General features: G+C 40.8%; 1 protein-coding gene across 1 annotated transcript in view; it reads right to left on the reverse strand.

The window, feature by feature from the left end:
- rbfox1 (RNA binding fox-1 homolog 1) overlaps positions 1-16,483 on the reverse strand; it is a 205,338-nt gene that overhangs the window by 15,156 nt on the left and 173,699 nt on the right. The window contains exons 9-10 of the mRNA XM_034119954.1: positions 10,189-10,228; positions 5,366-5,430 (exon numbers count right to left, since the gene is read on the reverse strand). Of these exons, the coding sequence (XP_033975845.1) occupies positions 5,366-5,430; positions 10,189-10,228 (105 nt within the window). The remainder of the gene's footprint in view (positions 1-5,365; positions 5,431-10,188; positions 10,229-16,483) is intronic.

Here is a 16,483-nt window from a genome sequence, read left to right on the forward strand (position 1 = left end):
GGTATTTTTTATTCTACAGAACTATGTGTTACCAAAAGAGGGAAAAGTATGATAATGTCTTTTCTAATTTCTGTGGCTACTTTTATTGACATTTTGGTGACATGTGGTTGTTGTTGTGTGCCTTGTATCTGCTCATTGTGTGTTAAGACTCATCAGTTCCACCATTGAGGGAAGAGTAAAGATGACTCAGCTGACAAGGACTTTGCTTTTTAGACATATTTTATTCTCCCTCCACTGTCATAATAAGTTGTTGTTGTGGACTGTTCCTAAAGGTTTAAAGTGCTCTATATCCCAACTTCTGATGGGTTTATATAAATGTTGGGACAGACACAGTAAGAAGAAAATTGACAGTGGTAATGTTTCAAGTGCTATATGTTGATCTCATGAGGTGAGATCAAAAGAGGGATTGAAGTAAGAAGATATGATTCTACACTGTATTGAAGTAAACATGTATTGTTTGAACTGTTTTATGTAATCACAACGGTTTATGGGTAATCATATATATAGGAATGTTGTTCTCACTTTTAAACTCACTGACCTAGAGATTCTGTTTTCACACACCAACCTTGAGTTCACTCCTAAAAGCAGATGTCGTCATTGAGGTCGTTAAAGACAACATTACATCCTCCTTATCACCGCTAAGACCAGGTGCTGTTTTTAAGTCGTTAAAAGACATCGTTAAATATGTGGAGAACTCATGGGAAAGAAATGAAGTTAAGATTCTAATCACAGATAGAGGTTGACTTTTGACCTTATGGAACTTTATGGTCCGAACTCTGATTGAACCAGACCAGAAGGGAATCCAGCCAGTCAGGACACTTGGGGGAGGTGGTCAGCTTAAACAGCTCCTCCCCAGGGGTTCTCTAATTCGCTTGGGAGAAAAGTGGGAAGGAAGAATCGACAAATCTCCGCCCCAAAGACAGATAGAAATACTGATGTTTGTGTGTGTAAAATGGCTTTTGGGTTTGGTGAGTTTGTTGGTCCTGATAACTGTATCCGCATCGCATCACAAACTTGAAGTCCAATTTCTTCTCGTTTGATGAGTTTGTCTGGTCCTGACGCTTTTATCCGCATCGCATCACAAATCTAAAAGTCCGGAGTACTCGAGTACTCTGTATAACTTGTATATGTGTTTGGTTTCCTACTAGAAGTAAACTCAGATAATTTGTTATAACTTTAATTCCGGTGTTTTCAATTCCTTTCTTAATTTAATAGAGATCCAGCCTCATCCAACGAACGGCGCGTAGCAGAGGTATTCTACTCCAACACTCCGCACATCGTCTGACAGCAGCCAGCTCTGTCCCCGTTATTTTCACAAACACCCCCGCCTCTGTTAGTACACATTTACTGACACAAACATTTGTATCATCTGTTGTAGACCCAAATAAATAAAATAAAATAAGAACTCATTCTCAAAAAAGATAAACGCCATTCTTAAAATGTATAAACGAACAATAGTTGGATTAATATTAATTAGAGTGCACAATAGAAATAAAAATAATTGAGAGAAGAAAAAGAGATATGTTATCTATCAAAACCCAGTTAGATTAACATTCATTGGATTGCACACTTTGTTTGTTTGTGTGGATATGTAGCAAATTAACATGTTAAATAGCACTTAATGACTGACTGAATGGAAATGACAATAAATGAAAATGTAAAACGAAAAAGCGATCATGAAAATGTTTCCAATAAATGAATAAAATAATTTTTGACCACTTTGTTGTTCAGATATATCACATATTTGTAACTAAATTATACATTCATTGAAACAAAACACAGTATAAACTGAGGAGTGAGTCCCGTGAGTTTCATGTGTTTTCTTCACTCCGCTGGGAAACTCTGCTCTCATGTCAAGAAGCATCAGATCAGTGCATGCGCTGCATCGTCCAATCAGTGGGCGATACACAGTAAGGGGGCGGGGAGAGTATCTGAGGATTTCACCGGAGGATGGTCTGGTGGTTCCTCGGTTATCGCTCCTCCATTATCGCTCCTCGATCCTCGGTCCTCCAGCAGAAATAAGAGCCATGGGACGCTACTCAAGATGGCGCAGACAAATCAACTTCCGGTGATACCGAGGACCGAGGAAATGAAAATAGTCGACCTGAGAAGGACCCCAGGTTCCTTGACTCCCTTCCCTAGTGTGTTCTCCCGCGTTCATCAGCACCAGCCCCGCCCCTGATTGTTTTCACCTGTGCCCAGTTATCTCCTGTTTATATTCCCCAGTTTCCCTTTGTTGTCAGTTCGTCTTGTCCTGTCCTCATGCCAGAACTCTGCTCTTCAGCGTTTGCTCGTTTGATTCAAGCCTATTTTTGCTCCTGAAACGTATTATAAGTTTAGTTCCTCACGTTTCTGTTGTACCTTGTTTAAGCCTTTTTTGTCATCTCGTAAGAGTGATTTTCTTTTGTTACCTTTTTGTACAAATATAGTATATTAATTATACTTTACCTCTGGCTCCCGAGTCGTGCATTTGAGTCCTTATCCTTGTGTATCCAAGTTCGTGACAATAAACACCCTGAAATCTTTCTTCAGCCCCTGAAACCACTGTTTCAACTGGGACCTTTTCAAATGTGAAGCACGAATTGAGCATATATTCAACAGGGTTCCCGCGGGGTCTTAAAAAGTCTTACATTTGATAATCTGAATTTAAGGCCTTAAAAAGGTCTTAAATATGACCAAAAAAATAAGAGAGGTCTTAAATATGATTTAGAAGGTCTTAAAAATGATCAGATTTGAAAGGTACTTCTGTTTTGCGATCGCGTCTAAATGTGTTTTGGGGGAAATGTCCGGGCTGCAAAGTAACCAGTACGGTAATAGCCCTTAAGTTCCCCCCAACAATTTGTATTGAAATAAATCAACATGGAACCAGTAATCACTAACTTTGTTTCCCACTTTGTTTGTCCTTATCGGAGGACACCCAGCTAGTAACCTAGCAATCAAGCTTCAGCTAGCGGCAGTCAGACAGGAACTCAGGTATCTTCGAATCTACTAACAAATAAATATGGGGAAGTTCAACTGTATTTGGTTGGAAAACAGGCGACAGAGAGTCTTTGTTAACGGGAAACCATCTGGATGGTGCCCAGTTCTCAGTGGAATTCCACAAGGTGGTGTCCTGGGTCCTGTACTGTTTGTCGTCTATATCAAAGACCTACCCGATAATGTGAGCTCCATGAGATGTTTGCAGATGATACTAAAGTCTTCAATGTAATTAAGTGTAAGGAGGATGCAGAAAAACTCCAGTCAGATCTCAGAGAAATGCAAAGATGGTCCGAGTGTTGGCAGCTGAAATTCAATGCGGCAAAGTGCAAAGTAATGCACTTAGGTTTTCTGAACCCAAAATATGAGTATAATATGGGTGATAAATCAAACACCATAAACCTATCTGAGACTCAGAATGAAAAGGACCTTGGTGTGAATGTTGATAATACCCTGACATTTAGTGACCATATCCATCGGGCAGCTAAGAAAGCGAATGGTATCCTAGCAATGATCCGCAGATCATACACTTATTTGGACTCTGACGTAGTACGTAGTTTATACACCTCTCTTGTACGGCCACTCCTCGAGTATGGGAATGTCGCCTGGTCCCCCATGTACAAAAAGGATGCTGAGCTCATCGAGAAAATACAGAGAAGGGCAACAAAGCTGGTTCCAGAACTAAAGGACCTACCATATCAAGAACGACTGCGAAGTCTTAAGGCCCTGACACACCAGGCCGAAATCGGCCGTTGTCGTTAGTCGGACGACGAAGCGTGCCCTGTCGCCCAAACTCAATTTGGTGTGTCCCGCACCGTCGGCCGTGACACGCCTTATTTGGCCTTTCATGGCCGACGCACGGCTGATTCAACATGTTGAATCGGCCGTGCGTCGGCCACAGGCAGTCGGACAAAGAAATCATTCTGATTGGCTGTGTTCAGCTAGCGAATCAGTGCATGAGAAGCGAAACGGTTGCTTGAGAATGTCTTCCACAAGCAACACTCCAATGGCTGATACCTCCGGTACCGCACGAAACATGTTTTCGATGGACGAGAGTGAAAATGGAACGCACACGCTATTTGTTGTTTGTTTAGATCACGCAGTCTGTTCTTCTTCTCTGTCTTCCGGTTGTTGTCTCTTTTGAATGACGAATACACACTACCGCCGCCTGCTGCTAAGGAGAGTTATTGCCACTCACGCATGCGCAGTTCGTACGTGCTCGGCTGAAGTCTTTGCGGTGTGTTCCAGTGCGACACATGGCCAAGACGCAGGAGAACACGGCAACGCAACAGTCGGCGTCGGTGAGTTCTCTGGTGACTGCTTGGTGTGTCAGGGCCTTTAAGATCCAGAGTATGTATTATAGAAGGGCGAGGGGAGATATGATCGAAGTTTTCAAATATCTCCACAACATCTACAAAACTGGTCCTGGTGTTATAATCCCGTTGTAGTGGGCATGATGCCCACTACAACGGGATTATAACACCAGGACGCGTGGACGCTGCCTCAAGTTGAAGAAACAGTACTCAAGACTGGCTATCCGCTACAACCTTTTCAGCCTGCGTGTGGTTGACTTGTGGAATGATCTGCCAGAAAGTGTTGTCACATCCAAGACTGTTAACTGTCTCAAATCCCGCCTCGACCATTACTGGTCAAACATCACCTTCACTTTGAACTATGTGACTGTTGCCAGCATCCATAGTATATAAAGAACAGTGATCTACTATTTATGAGCGACTAAAAGGCCCTAGGCCTACTATAGCCGTATCCTATTGATTGATTGAATGGCTCTTTGTGGTGCTACTGCATATGACACTAGGCCCACTGTTACTGTTTATCAAATGTATGAAGAGGGGGGGTCAATACAATGAGTATGGATCTGGGTTTTCCTTCAGTTAGTGCACCCAGCCCCATTTCTAGGAAACAAGTTGAAATTATGCATAGTCTGCACATGGCTCCTACACTATAGGTTTATATGGAAATATTGTAAAAATTGAAGTTAGGCTAAGGCAACTAAAAAGCTTGGTTAAGGTAAGCAAAGGGTTAGGGTATGGATGCATATTCAGCAACCGGACCCTAACCCGCTCATCTTACCCCACTCTCCCCTACTGTAAATGTATTCAATTAGTTGTTAAATAAAGTTGTGCTGTAGCTGAAGCAATAGTGAATTAATTTGTTTCTTAATTTCTGTACATTTCTGTTAAAAAGCATGCATGAATTACAAAGGATTTTCAGTGTGAGGGTTAGGGTTACTAAGTCAGTCGCCTCTGTGAAATGATACCATGATGATAGTCCGGTCTGTGGGTCATGATATCTGATTTTGACCTTTAAATATAATAATAATGATAATGGTAATAATTTACATTTTGATGTGTCTGAGTTTAAATCTTACCTGTCACTGTATGCAGCAGCTGTGGCAGCAGTAGGCTGGGCATATCTGTAGGCAGCGTAACCACCCTGAAAACACACACACACACACACACACACACACACACACACACACACACACACAATACAAATTGTGAATTCAGATTCAGTGTCATACTCTCAAATTGTTTTCTACTGTACTAAACGCCAGACAAAGCGACTTTAATACATCTATTTTTGTCAAATGTACCAGATACTAGTATATACATTCTGATATTATGAACTAATTATAAAAATGTTGTCTTAAAGTATGTGCGTGCTATCTCTTCCCTAACATGCCTCATTTCACTCAATTTGCACTTTTTTTTAACTTTGCTCTGCAAGGGCAGATTCTGTGAGAACAGCACAATCTACAGGCCTGGCATATGTACTACAGCGTCTCCAGCGCTTTCGAACGGCAATGGCCGTGGCTGTCTCCTCCTGATTGGTGGAGTTGGCCCAATAGCCGTAGCGCCACCGTCCTGACGTCAGGACAGTGTTCAAATCTGGATCAGTTTTTATCAGATCCGTTGCAGCCCCTTTTTTAGAGATTTGGGTATGGAGGAAAATAGAGAGGGTTGTGTTTTCTGACACTTGGTGAGTTCCCTGGAATACCGGGGACACATATTCATGTATAAAAGACGTACAAAAGTGCATTTTGCATGATAGGTCCCCTTTAAGTTTTACATTTCTGTTACAATAATTGATTATAGGGCTGCACGACTTTAAATTATTTTTGACATATTTTGCAATTGCTTACGGGATTGATCATTTGGGGATTTTTTTAAGAGGATCTGTACCAAACAAAGATTTTAATTTCTATTAGGTCTTCAGAAAAATAATTGTAGTCTGGGACATCAAATCATTACCAAAATATTTAGAATACTGTTTAAACATATTTTTCCTTTTGATCAAATGTTAATTGTTCAGCGGTGATTGATTACTTTTGGAAATATTGGTTACCACTTAATGTTAGCCTTTTACCCAGAAATCAGTTTTATCATCAGTTTAAGTTCAACTTTTGGACTTGAGTCAAACTCCTGTAATGAAACTTGTCTTGACAAAATCAAACAAAGTTCCTTTGAAACTGTGTACAAACTGCCAATATATTCTGTAGTGTATTTCGTTCTGTGTGTCTTTATGCTGTATATGTGACTACTTGGTGAATTTTGCTCTCTATGTTTAGACGTTGTAAGCTGTCTCTGCCATCATGGATGAAACCTTAAGAAAGCTACATATGGTTATTCATTTTAACCAGCACTTTGGTGTATGGTGGAGATCTGCTCACTCTTTCTTGTCATTAGATGTAAGCTGTTATATGTTATATTACAGCTTGGTAGACCGTTTGCCTTTAAATGCATGCATGGCTGGGGGGGTTCCAGTGCCCCTGTAACACTGTGCTTGGACCCCCTTGTAGCCCCCCTCCAAAAGAATAAAAAGTTAGTGGGGGGGGGGCTGTACAATTGATCTAGAACTGCCACTGTTAAACGGCACACACTGTAGCTGAGAACCCCTCCCTTCATTTATTATAAAACAAAAGCAATTTTTTCTATCTTCCAGACTCAGTGACAACTCCAGCACTCCTCACATCATGTCACCCCCCCCCCCCCCCCGCCCTGCTCTACGACAGTGAGTCTGTGCTGACATGAGCCATGTATTATTATCACTATAAACTGTGAGGCCAGTAAGTGATGCTCAGAGTGATGATGGGCAGGAAGATGAACAGGTTGACCTGCGATTGTCACCAGACACTGTTGACTGAGTCACTAATGACAATCCCACAGCTGTGTGTGTGTGTGTGTGTGTGTGTGTGTGTGTGTGTGTGTGTGTGTGTGTGTGTGTGTGTGTGTGTGTGTGTGTGTGTGTGTGTGTGTGTGGGTGTGGGTGTGTGTGGTCAAGATTTGGCCACTCTACACGCTCAATCTCACACAGGGAAGCTTTCAATCCATCACATTTGCTGATTCATTGAAGTAAAGAGAGGACGGTCCGTCTATTTTCACTGACTTCAGTATTCAGCACAGGACCAACATGGGGAATTATATTCTGCTGGCTGAAGTTCATGTAGCACTTTAATGCTTCTGATGTGTCTATTTTTGTGTGTGTTGGTTTCACAAAAACAAGGTAATCATTTATTGTAAGCATTGTTATTTCTAGTCTAGTAAAGACTGGTTGTAGGGTATTGTACTTTTGGTTGCCTCCTGTCTGTGGTTAACACCCCCTGAAGAGATTTTCTTTTTTGACATAAAAGACGTCAGTAAATACCCTTTCCGGTTAATTTCTGAAGCTTTACGTGTCATAAAAACAGCAGTTGATAACAAATGACTAAATGAGATGACTAAACGTCATCACAACAAACATTAGCCGTCTTTAGCCTAGCGGTGGTGATGCGCAGCCATGCGACTGTTAGTGGATATAGTTTGTTTAAAGCCTAACATTAGCTTTTTACTTCTTGCAATTGCATTTATGCATTGAAATACCTAACACTGGTCTATGTGGAAATTACCGAACTGAAAAAATGTTCTCAGTATCTCAAAATGTGTGTTTTTCTGCGAAATTTTAAAATCCAATGGAAAAATCCCATTGCTTTTTGTTGAACTCTTGCAATGCTTACTTCTGGGTTGGCCTACAAAAGTACGTCATCACTGCACCACTCTATTAATACGGATCACTGTCATACACTTTTAATGCAATTAATGAACTGACAGAGTACAAACAGTCGGATACAAACACAACCTACTGGCCCTTACTTACTAAAAAACCCCGGGGGGGGGGGTGGCCAGCTGTGCCCTTTCTCCCTGCAGGAACTGACAATAAGTACATGGCCTTGTACTTATCAAATATAAGATTGCCTCCAGAGAAGGTTTCACAATCAGCAAATGGATTTATTAGGTGATCGATTGAATAAAAAAACGTGTCTGACGTTAGCCTGTATACTTCTACAAGACAAAGGAACTGCACCAGAGACGACTTGAAAGCGGATTGAGACCTTTTGAAGCAGTCTTGGTTTAATTTGTTATCTGGTTTTAACCAGCAAAGACATGATTTGAAGCAGCCTGTTCCTTTATAAAATCCTAGGTAAACAAGATGGGGTCCTATGTGTGACATTACATGTCCCATAAAACATATTCACTAAATGGAAATAAAGGGGGTTCCTATGATAAGCTGAGCATTAATAGTTTTCCTCAGGACAAAATGGTTGTTTAGCTGGGTTACGTGTTGTACCACATCACATGTCATTTAGCTGACATTTTTATCCAAAGCAATTTACATACACTTCAATATCGTAGACATGCCAATTTGGGGTTAAGTATCTTGCCCAATGACACATTGACATGCTGACTGCAGGGGCGGGGGATCGAGCCACTGACCCTCTGATTGGTAGATACTCCTTTTTCTCCTTGAGCCACAGCAGTCTGTATGTGTGTCTGTTTTCAGCTCTAAACTGACAGTTCACTTGTTGGACTGTCCCTCCCAGACATTTATAAACTCACTAGCCAACTGAGGATTTCATTGATTTTGATTCCTGTATTCCTGTTTGATTACAAAATTGCTTGATTATGGCAAAGAAAAATGTCAGTCACACACAGCATTCACCCATTCAACCACATTTATACTGAAGACCAACTGCTCATCAGGAGAGATGAACACTCACACACACTCACACACACTCACACACCGTTGGCTGTGCATCTGGAGCAATTAGGGGTTCAGTATCTTGCCCAAGGACACTTTGACATGTTAACTGCAGGCCGGGCTACAGAGCCTCTGATTGGTTGGAGACCGCTCTACCCCCTGAGCCTAAATCCATGCACAGATTAATAAACAGCCCAGTTTTTAATAATTGATCTATGCAAATCCTGTTTAATTATTCTAAAAAGAGACGCAGCCTATTTTTCTATAATATATATATATATATATAACAATAATACATTATCATATTTATTTATGTATTTTATTTTGAGGCATAGCTGTGCGAAAAGCTGCTCTTAGTTTACTTTTGTATGCCTTACTTTTTTTGTGGAAATGTTTCCAGGGATGTACTGCAGGCACTCTTCAGAATATTTTTCTAACTTTTTCAAATTAAAAATGCATTTACTCACTCTAGACTAACATCATGAGTGAATGGTTTGGAATATCTGATAATAGAGCCTGCACTTTGTGCTTCTTTGTAATTGTTGAATAAAGAATACAGTAGATTTGGGATCAAGTTGTACCATCATGAATTCAAATGTCATCAATGTATGAGATTCCTAAATAATCCTTTCGTCAAATCCCTTTCTCCACATGTGATGGGAATAGAGTGGTGCAGGAATGACTCCTAAAAACAGGAAATGAGCGTTTTACAACTTTCAGTTCACTCGTCTCGAAGTCAACTTTTTTTTTTGGAACTCTGAAATAACATCATCGCTCCCAACATTAGCCACCTTTAGCTTATTTGTCTAACATTAGCTTTTTACCTGATTCGTTTCGATTTTGAGAATCAATAAGTGATGTTAACATGTGGAGATAATCCTGCTGAACAGAACCTCTGTCTGCAAAATTCCAAAATCTGATTGAGGAATCCTATTGCGTTCAGCTGAGTGAGCCATTGTGATTTTCACTTCTGGATCATTCTGAATATGTCATCACTGCACCACTCTGTTGCATTGTGTGTTTTTTCAGTAGTAAAAAAAAAAAATGTTTCTCTCTGAATATTCTGCAGTGTTTTTTTGTATTTTTTTGTATTATTTTGCATGTGCGTAGCAACAGGGCAGAAACCACAGAGATGGCGGTGTAGCATGCAATGTCATACCAATAAATAATACTTACATAAATATCTGCACCATAAAATCCATCCTGGTAAACAACACTGCAGAGGATGCAAACACAAACAAACAGACAAACAAACACACAATAAAACAAAAACATCCATATTAGTGCATGTTGACATGCAGGGACTGGGCTAGCTTTCAGACAACCCAAATCTCCACAATCCAAAATAATCAAACCAAAAACAGTACAGAGGTAAAGGGGAATACATCAGGCAGCCTCTGATGGCTGGGTAAGGAGGCTGGGGGGGGACAAAAACATCCTGAAGGTCTTATTCACAGATATATCATACATGGAGTCCAATCAGCATGCATCAGATTTAGAGTTGTGTATCTGAAGATTTATTATACATATTGACCTTAAAGAAGCCACAAAAAAGGGAAAAAATGTGTTAAAGTATTTAGGGTTATGTATTTATTCCAAATGCAAGATTTTACACTCTTTTTTTTATGAACCATTAAAGGCCACAGTGCCCTCACTCTCAGTTTCTAAACAAGTTCAAACTCCAGATAAAAACAGCAAATTGAGACATTAAGATCTTCTTTCAGACCCTACATGTTCCTATTCTGTGTGTAAACGTGGACACTTCTCCAGTACAGTGTCTTGTCTCACACTGTGAAAACTTGCAGTGCTTTGAATTTGGACTATGTAGCGTTGTCTTAAATCACACACAGCTGCTGTGCCCTCAGCAGAGCGGCTACATAGCCAAGATGGAGATTGTTAAGTGTGAGAAGTTTAATGTCAGGGTCATCCGAGTTCTCATAGTGCAATACTCTACATTTGGACGCAATTATGTGCTTAAAATAGGGTGACCAGTTTTCCCGCTTTGTGTGGGACTGCACAGGATTTGAATAATTTGTCCCACACATTTAGCCGATGTCCCGCATTGAATTGACAGTCGCCCGTCTATAACTTTTATTCAAGGCTGTTTAGAAAACAAGAGGGCTATCCCCATTAGCTGTGTGGACATTTTTACGGACAATTGTTTGTTTGAAAAAAACTCCATTCAAACTCCATATTGAATTACTTCACTTGCATAGTTTGTGCAAATAATTAACCCATAGTAAAGCATTGTTAGTAACATTTAAAGCTAATAGTTTAAATAGAAAATGTTTATTTTTAAGAGATGGATAGACATTATATTTAAATCTACCTCTTCTATGTCCCGCATTGTCCCGCAATAAAGTACTCTTTGTCCCACATGTTGTTGGCACCTGGTCGCCAGAGCTTAAAATAGCAAGTGTAAGAGACACAGCATCACACTCACCATGCTCTAACAACTGCAGACAAAATCTTATAACGATGGATACTTAACTGACCTTCATTTGTATAGTCATTTTAACAACAAGAAAGCATATCAATGGGACCTCCCCTTAAGGTTGAAGAAATCTAAACATAATTTCATTATTGTGTGTGTTTCTTCATCCGTGTGTCCTAATATGCAGTGGGATCACTTGTTTCATGATGTGTGTGTGTGTGTGTGTGTGTGTGTGTGTGTGTGTGTGTGTGTGTGTGTGTGTGTGTGTGTGTGTGTGTGTGTGTGTGTGTGTGTGTGTGTGTGTGTGTGTGTGGCCTCCATTAACACAAGCTGCTGTCAGCCCTGCACCGTGATGGATCTGTGTTTAACAAGAAGAACTCCTCAGAGGAACAAACTTCCAATTCCAGCAGCCAATAGACTGCTTTCATTCATAATCAATAACTTCTCAAATGTCAAGGTGTCCCACAGAGCCGCTTCCTCATTAAAATGTTTTCTGTGGGACTGCAGCAGCTCCAGCACATATTGGCTTGTTGCTGCTATAGGTTGTCATGTGAGGCCCCCTATAGACACCAAGGAGCACTACACACACACACACACACACACACACACACACACACACACACACACACACACACACACACACACACACACACACACACACACACACACACACACACACACACACACACACACACACACACACACACACACACACACACACACACACACACACACAATCGGTTTCTTAGCTGTGCCACTCGAGACAGTTTAATAAAAAAACATCATGGTCCACATTAATAATTCACCGCCGGCTGCCACCGGGGTAATTAAGGTGTGCAGCGGTGCTAATGAAAGTGCAATCTGTAGCACATATCTCTTTATCAAGACCATGCGTTCACCCAACACCTCGTCCTGTGTGACGGAGAACATGCTCTTCTTCCTTCAACACAAAGCTTTTAGAACGCTTCTTTTTTTTTTTTTCAGAAGCACCAGCACATCTGTTTGAATGTATCTTTGTTGGATGGAGGGTGTTTGGTCTGGGGTGATTTCCATTTCTAGACTACTAAATAATATATCAACTTTTTTCAAATAGCCTTGAATTGAAAAGCAGGTGTTCATTTGCTGCAGGCTCACATAGAAGAAATAATTCTAAGTTCTATAAATTCATATTTCACTAAAAGGCTTTAGTTGTTAATGATTCATTCAGTACAGTGTATATTCCCACTGCACCAATTCTAACAGTTAAACAAGAGTCATTTCATACTGAGCACTCATTTTCTATTTGTTTTAAATATTAGGATTAATTACTAAATAATCTCAGTGTGTCCAACTCATTTGTAGTTGTATTGTTTTTCACAATCAGGGATTTTAAAATATGATATAAATGATATAATCCCTCCCTTCACTGAAAGGAATGGGAAAAAACCCACAATATACATTCTTAATTTTATTTATTTGTTTATCTCTGTTTGTGTTGGCCATTATTATACTAATATATATACTAGGGCTGTCAGTCGATTAAAATATTTAATCGCGATTAATCGTATGATGTCCATAGTTAATCGCGATTAATCGCAAATTAAGCGCACATTTTGTATCTGTTCTAAATGTACCTTAGAGGAATATTTTTCAAGTTTGTAATACTCTTATCAACATATGAGTGGACAAATATGCTTTATGCAAATGTTTGTTTATTATCATTGGAACAATGATAAATATTCTCCTGAATATTCTCAACACAACAACCTGGAACCTTTCTCTCTCTAATGGCGCGTTTCCACTACACGGCCTCGCTCGGCCCCGCTCGGTATGGCTGGGCCTCGTTAGGACTGGCTCACTTTATGGCGCATTTCCATTACAGTTTAGGAACTGGGGTAGTATCTATAGTAACGCAGTGTAGGCGGAGCCGTGACGTGATCTTCAGAGAACCCCAGAAAAACAACACAGCCGTTAGCTGTTAGCACTCAGAGCTCACAGCTCCTCATATATGTTCAGAAACTAGACAAAAGTTAAACAAGTACAAACCACAGACTGCCTGTGTCATGGTGAATACAGTCGCTGCTTTATTTATGTCTGTATAGGCCGTTGTTGTGAGTGTGGACGGTCGGAGCATATACTGCGTTAGCTTAGCCAATCTCCATTTAGAACACACACATTTTAAAAGGTTTTTCGCCTGCCGTCTGTCTGCAGACTTGTCAAAGCATTAATTCATGGTTTTTACTAACCGGTATCAGTATGTTGTTACTTCGGCATCATTTGGAAACGTGTATTACAATTAAATCACGGTCAAATATGTCCATCTTGTTGTAGTTGTAGCCCCCTTGCCAGCGATGCTCTCTCTAGTTTAGCATACTCAGCCCGACTCAGCCTCGTTGTCTCTGGCCCTAGACCCACGATTTTATGAGGCCAGAAAAACTGTGAATTAGGACCCGCCGGCCGGTACTAGGCCAAGTGGAAACGCAACCAAAGACGGGCCGCTGACGTCACAGCCCTCTTAAACCGTGCTCCGCGCTGTAGTGGAAACGCGCCATTACACTCTCTCCCAACCCTGAGCCAGTTGCTCAAACAGACAAGTGTAGTGCAGAGAGAAAGGAGTCAGAGGAGGGGTATCAAAGCTACAAGCTAGACTTTTATTTAGCATCTGCACAGGAATGTAAACAACTTCCAGCCCGGGAAGTGAAGAGCCCGGAAACAGGAAGTCCGGTCACTTAAATGGTCCGTGCGGAACAATAACCCCACCCATAGATCCGTGGGTGAATAATGTCAATCACCACACAAGCCCCCCCAGAATTCACCCATAGTCAAAATCCTCGCGCCTGGGAGGACGTACCACCCGACCCCGGCGCGTACGGACCACAGGGGCCGAGGAGGGCGGGACCGCAGGCGAGGGCAGGGGCAGGGGCGCCAACGAGGGCGAGGGCTTCTCCACAGGGGGCGGGGGGCGGGAACCAACTTTTGTCTTATGATGTTAGCATAAGCACACATATTTTTAAATATTGAAGTTAAAAGCATCAATCTGGTGCACTTTGAGAGCAAAATTAAGAGATCTATGGATACATCTCTCAACACCCATATGAAACAGAACTGTAAACAGATTTACTTTTTCTTTATGGATATTTTACTAATCACTCCCCTTTTAAACTGTATTCTTGTTTTGTCATATAGTATTTCATACCTGTTTTTCATTTATTCTCTCTGGCTGTCCATCTCATAATGTTCACATAAAAACTAGCTGTCAATAGGAATATCATTCCGAAGAATTATAATTTCATGCAAAAATCTGTCACAAAAAGAGGTTGCACATTTACATTCAGGTGTTGTTATGGCAACGTCAGTGGCCAAACAGCCACATTTACTGCTGCAAATACGTTCAATCATGCTGTCGACACGTAAAGCAGTGGCAACTATGCCACCATTTCAGCTGACTTTTTCTCAGAAATACTGTCACATAACATCCATATATTTCAGTGCTAGGTTGATGCTTAGCTAAGCTAACTATGAAACACTTTAACTGACAGGACTCAGGATCAACTGTGTACTGTAAGGTAGCTTCTAGCTTCATGTCGAACAGTAAGTCAACATTTCCCAGAGAGCTTTCTCTACGCAGCAACGCGGTCAAATCCTCAGTTTATAATTTATAACAACATACTAACAAGCTAAGGTCTAATTACGCAACCAAGTCTCATGGCATTTCGTGTTATAGTCACGAAATAAATGTAATCTATTGATTCGTGTTCACCAACACGATTTCCCCCTTTTTTTTCGTGTCACACAGAACGATTTTAAAAGCAATGTATTTCTATTGGTAGTGTGTTTCGTGCCTGCGTCTTTTTGTCCAGTAGGGTCTTGGAAGACCAGAAGCTGGGTGGTTCATAAAAACATGTTCTTACTCAATATCAAACCACGATTATTGTTTTTATTTTAAATCGTATAATGTCGGGCTTTTTGTGCCGTCTGTGAGGAAAATAAATGGGGCTCAGAGCCTCAGAATACTGAAATCTGTATATATTTTTTTCCTTCTAATTTGTTATTATTTGTGACCCGCTCTATCGAAATCAGTCAAAAGTTGCAACGGCTCATTTAAAAAATAAACGTGGATTTGTGTAAAAAAACTAGTTTTTCAGGGTTCGGGTGTTTTGTTTGATTTTAAATAAACAAAGTCTTGGCTTTCAGAATATGAAACTGTTATTGCCAAAATATCATGATAAATACATTTTTGAAGCTTGTAAAGGGAAGATGAGGCAACTCTCAATTCGCACCCTGCTCTTCCTCAGCGCTGCTCGCCCTCCCTCCGAAATTAAGTAAAGTAAAGGGCGTATAGTAATCATAGATAACACGACAGGATCCGGGACAGTTTGTTTTCATCTGTTTTCAAATAAACAAAGTATTGGCTTTTAGAATATTAAACTTGTTTCGGCAAATTCAGATGATAAATACAACTTTGAAGCTTGTAACGGCATAATTACAAGCGGAGAACGGAGTAACTTGATATCACAGCAGGCATAACAACAGCAGGTGTTTCTTGTGAGTGTTTCCCCGGTACACAAACACAATACACACAAACGCAAAATTACACAAACACACACACACTCGCGAGCTTCCCCCAGACCAGTAATACAAACGAAAATGTGTCTTCGGGTCAATGTGACTGATTTCGATAGAGCAAGTCACATTTGGTTTAGGCACGAAACATACTACCAGTAGAAATACATTGCTTTTAAAATCGCTCTGTGTCGAATCAATAGATTATATTTCGTGACTATAACACGAAATGCCGTGAGACTGGGTTGAATTACAACAGTGAGTGCTTCATCCTCTGAACACCACAGGATGGCGAATGTAACGGGGGGTTACGTATTGTAACCCTAGTTATATAAACACAGGCGGAGCCCTCTACTGGACTCTATGGGTACTACTCTCTATCATGCTGTGCGTGCTTTCACCTACTGAATTACGTAAACGTAGCCGGCCAATCGGGGCGAGCCTACCTGAATGCGCGCGCAGGCCCACAGTATATAAGGCGGCTACACCCGCTGC

This window comes from Trematomus bernacchii, unplaced genomic scaffold (assembly GCF_902827165.1).
Source record: "Trematomus bernacchii unplaced genomic scaffold, fTreBer1.1, whole genome shotgun sequence".
Classification (NCBI taxonomy): Eukaryota; Metazoa; Chordata; class Actinopteri; order Perciformes; family Nototheniidae; genus Trematomus; species Trematomus bernacchii.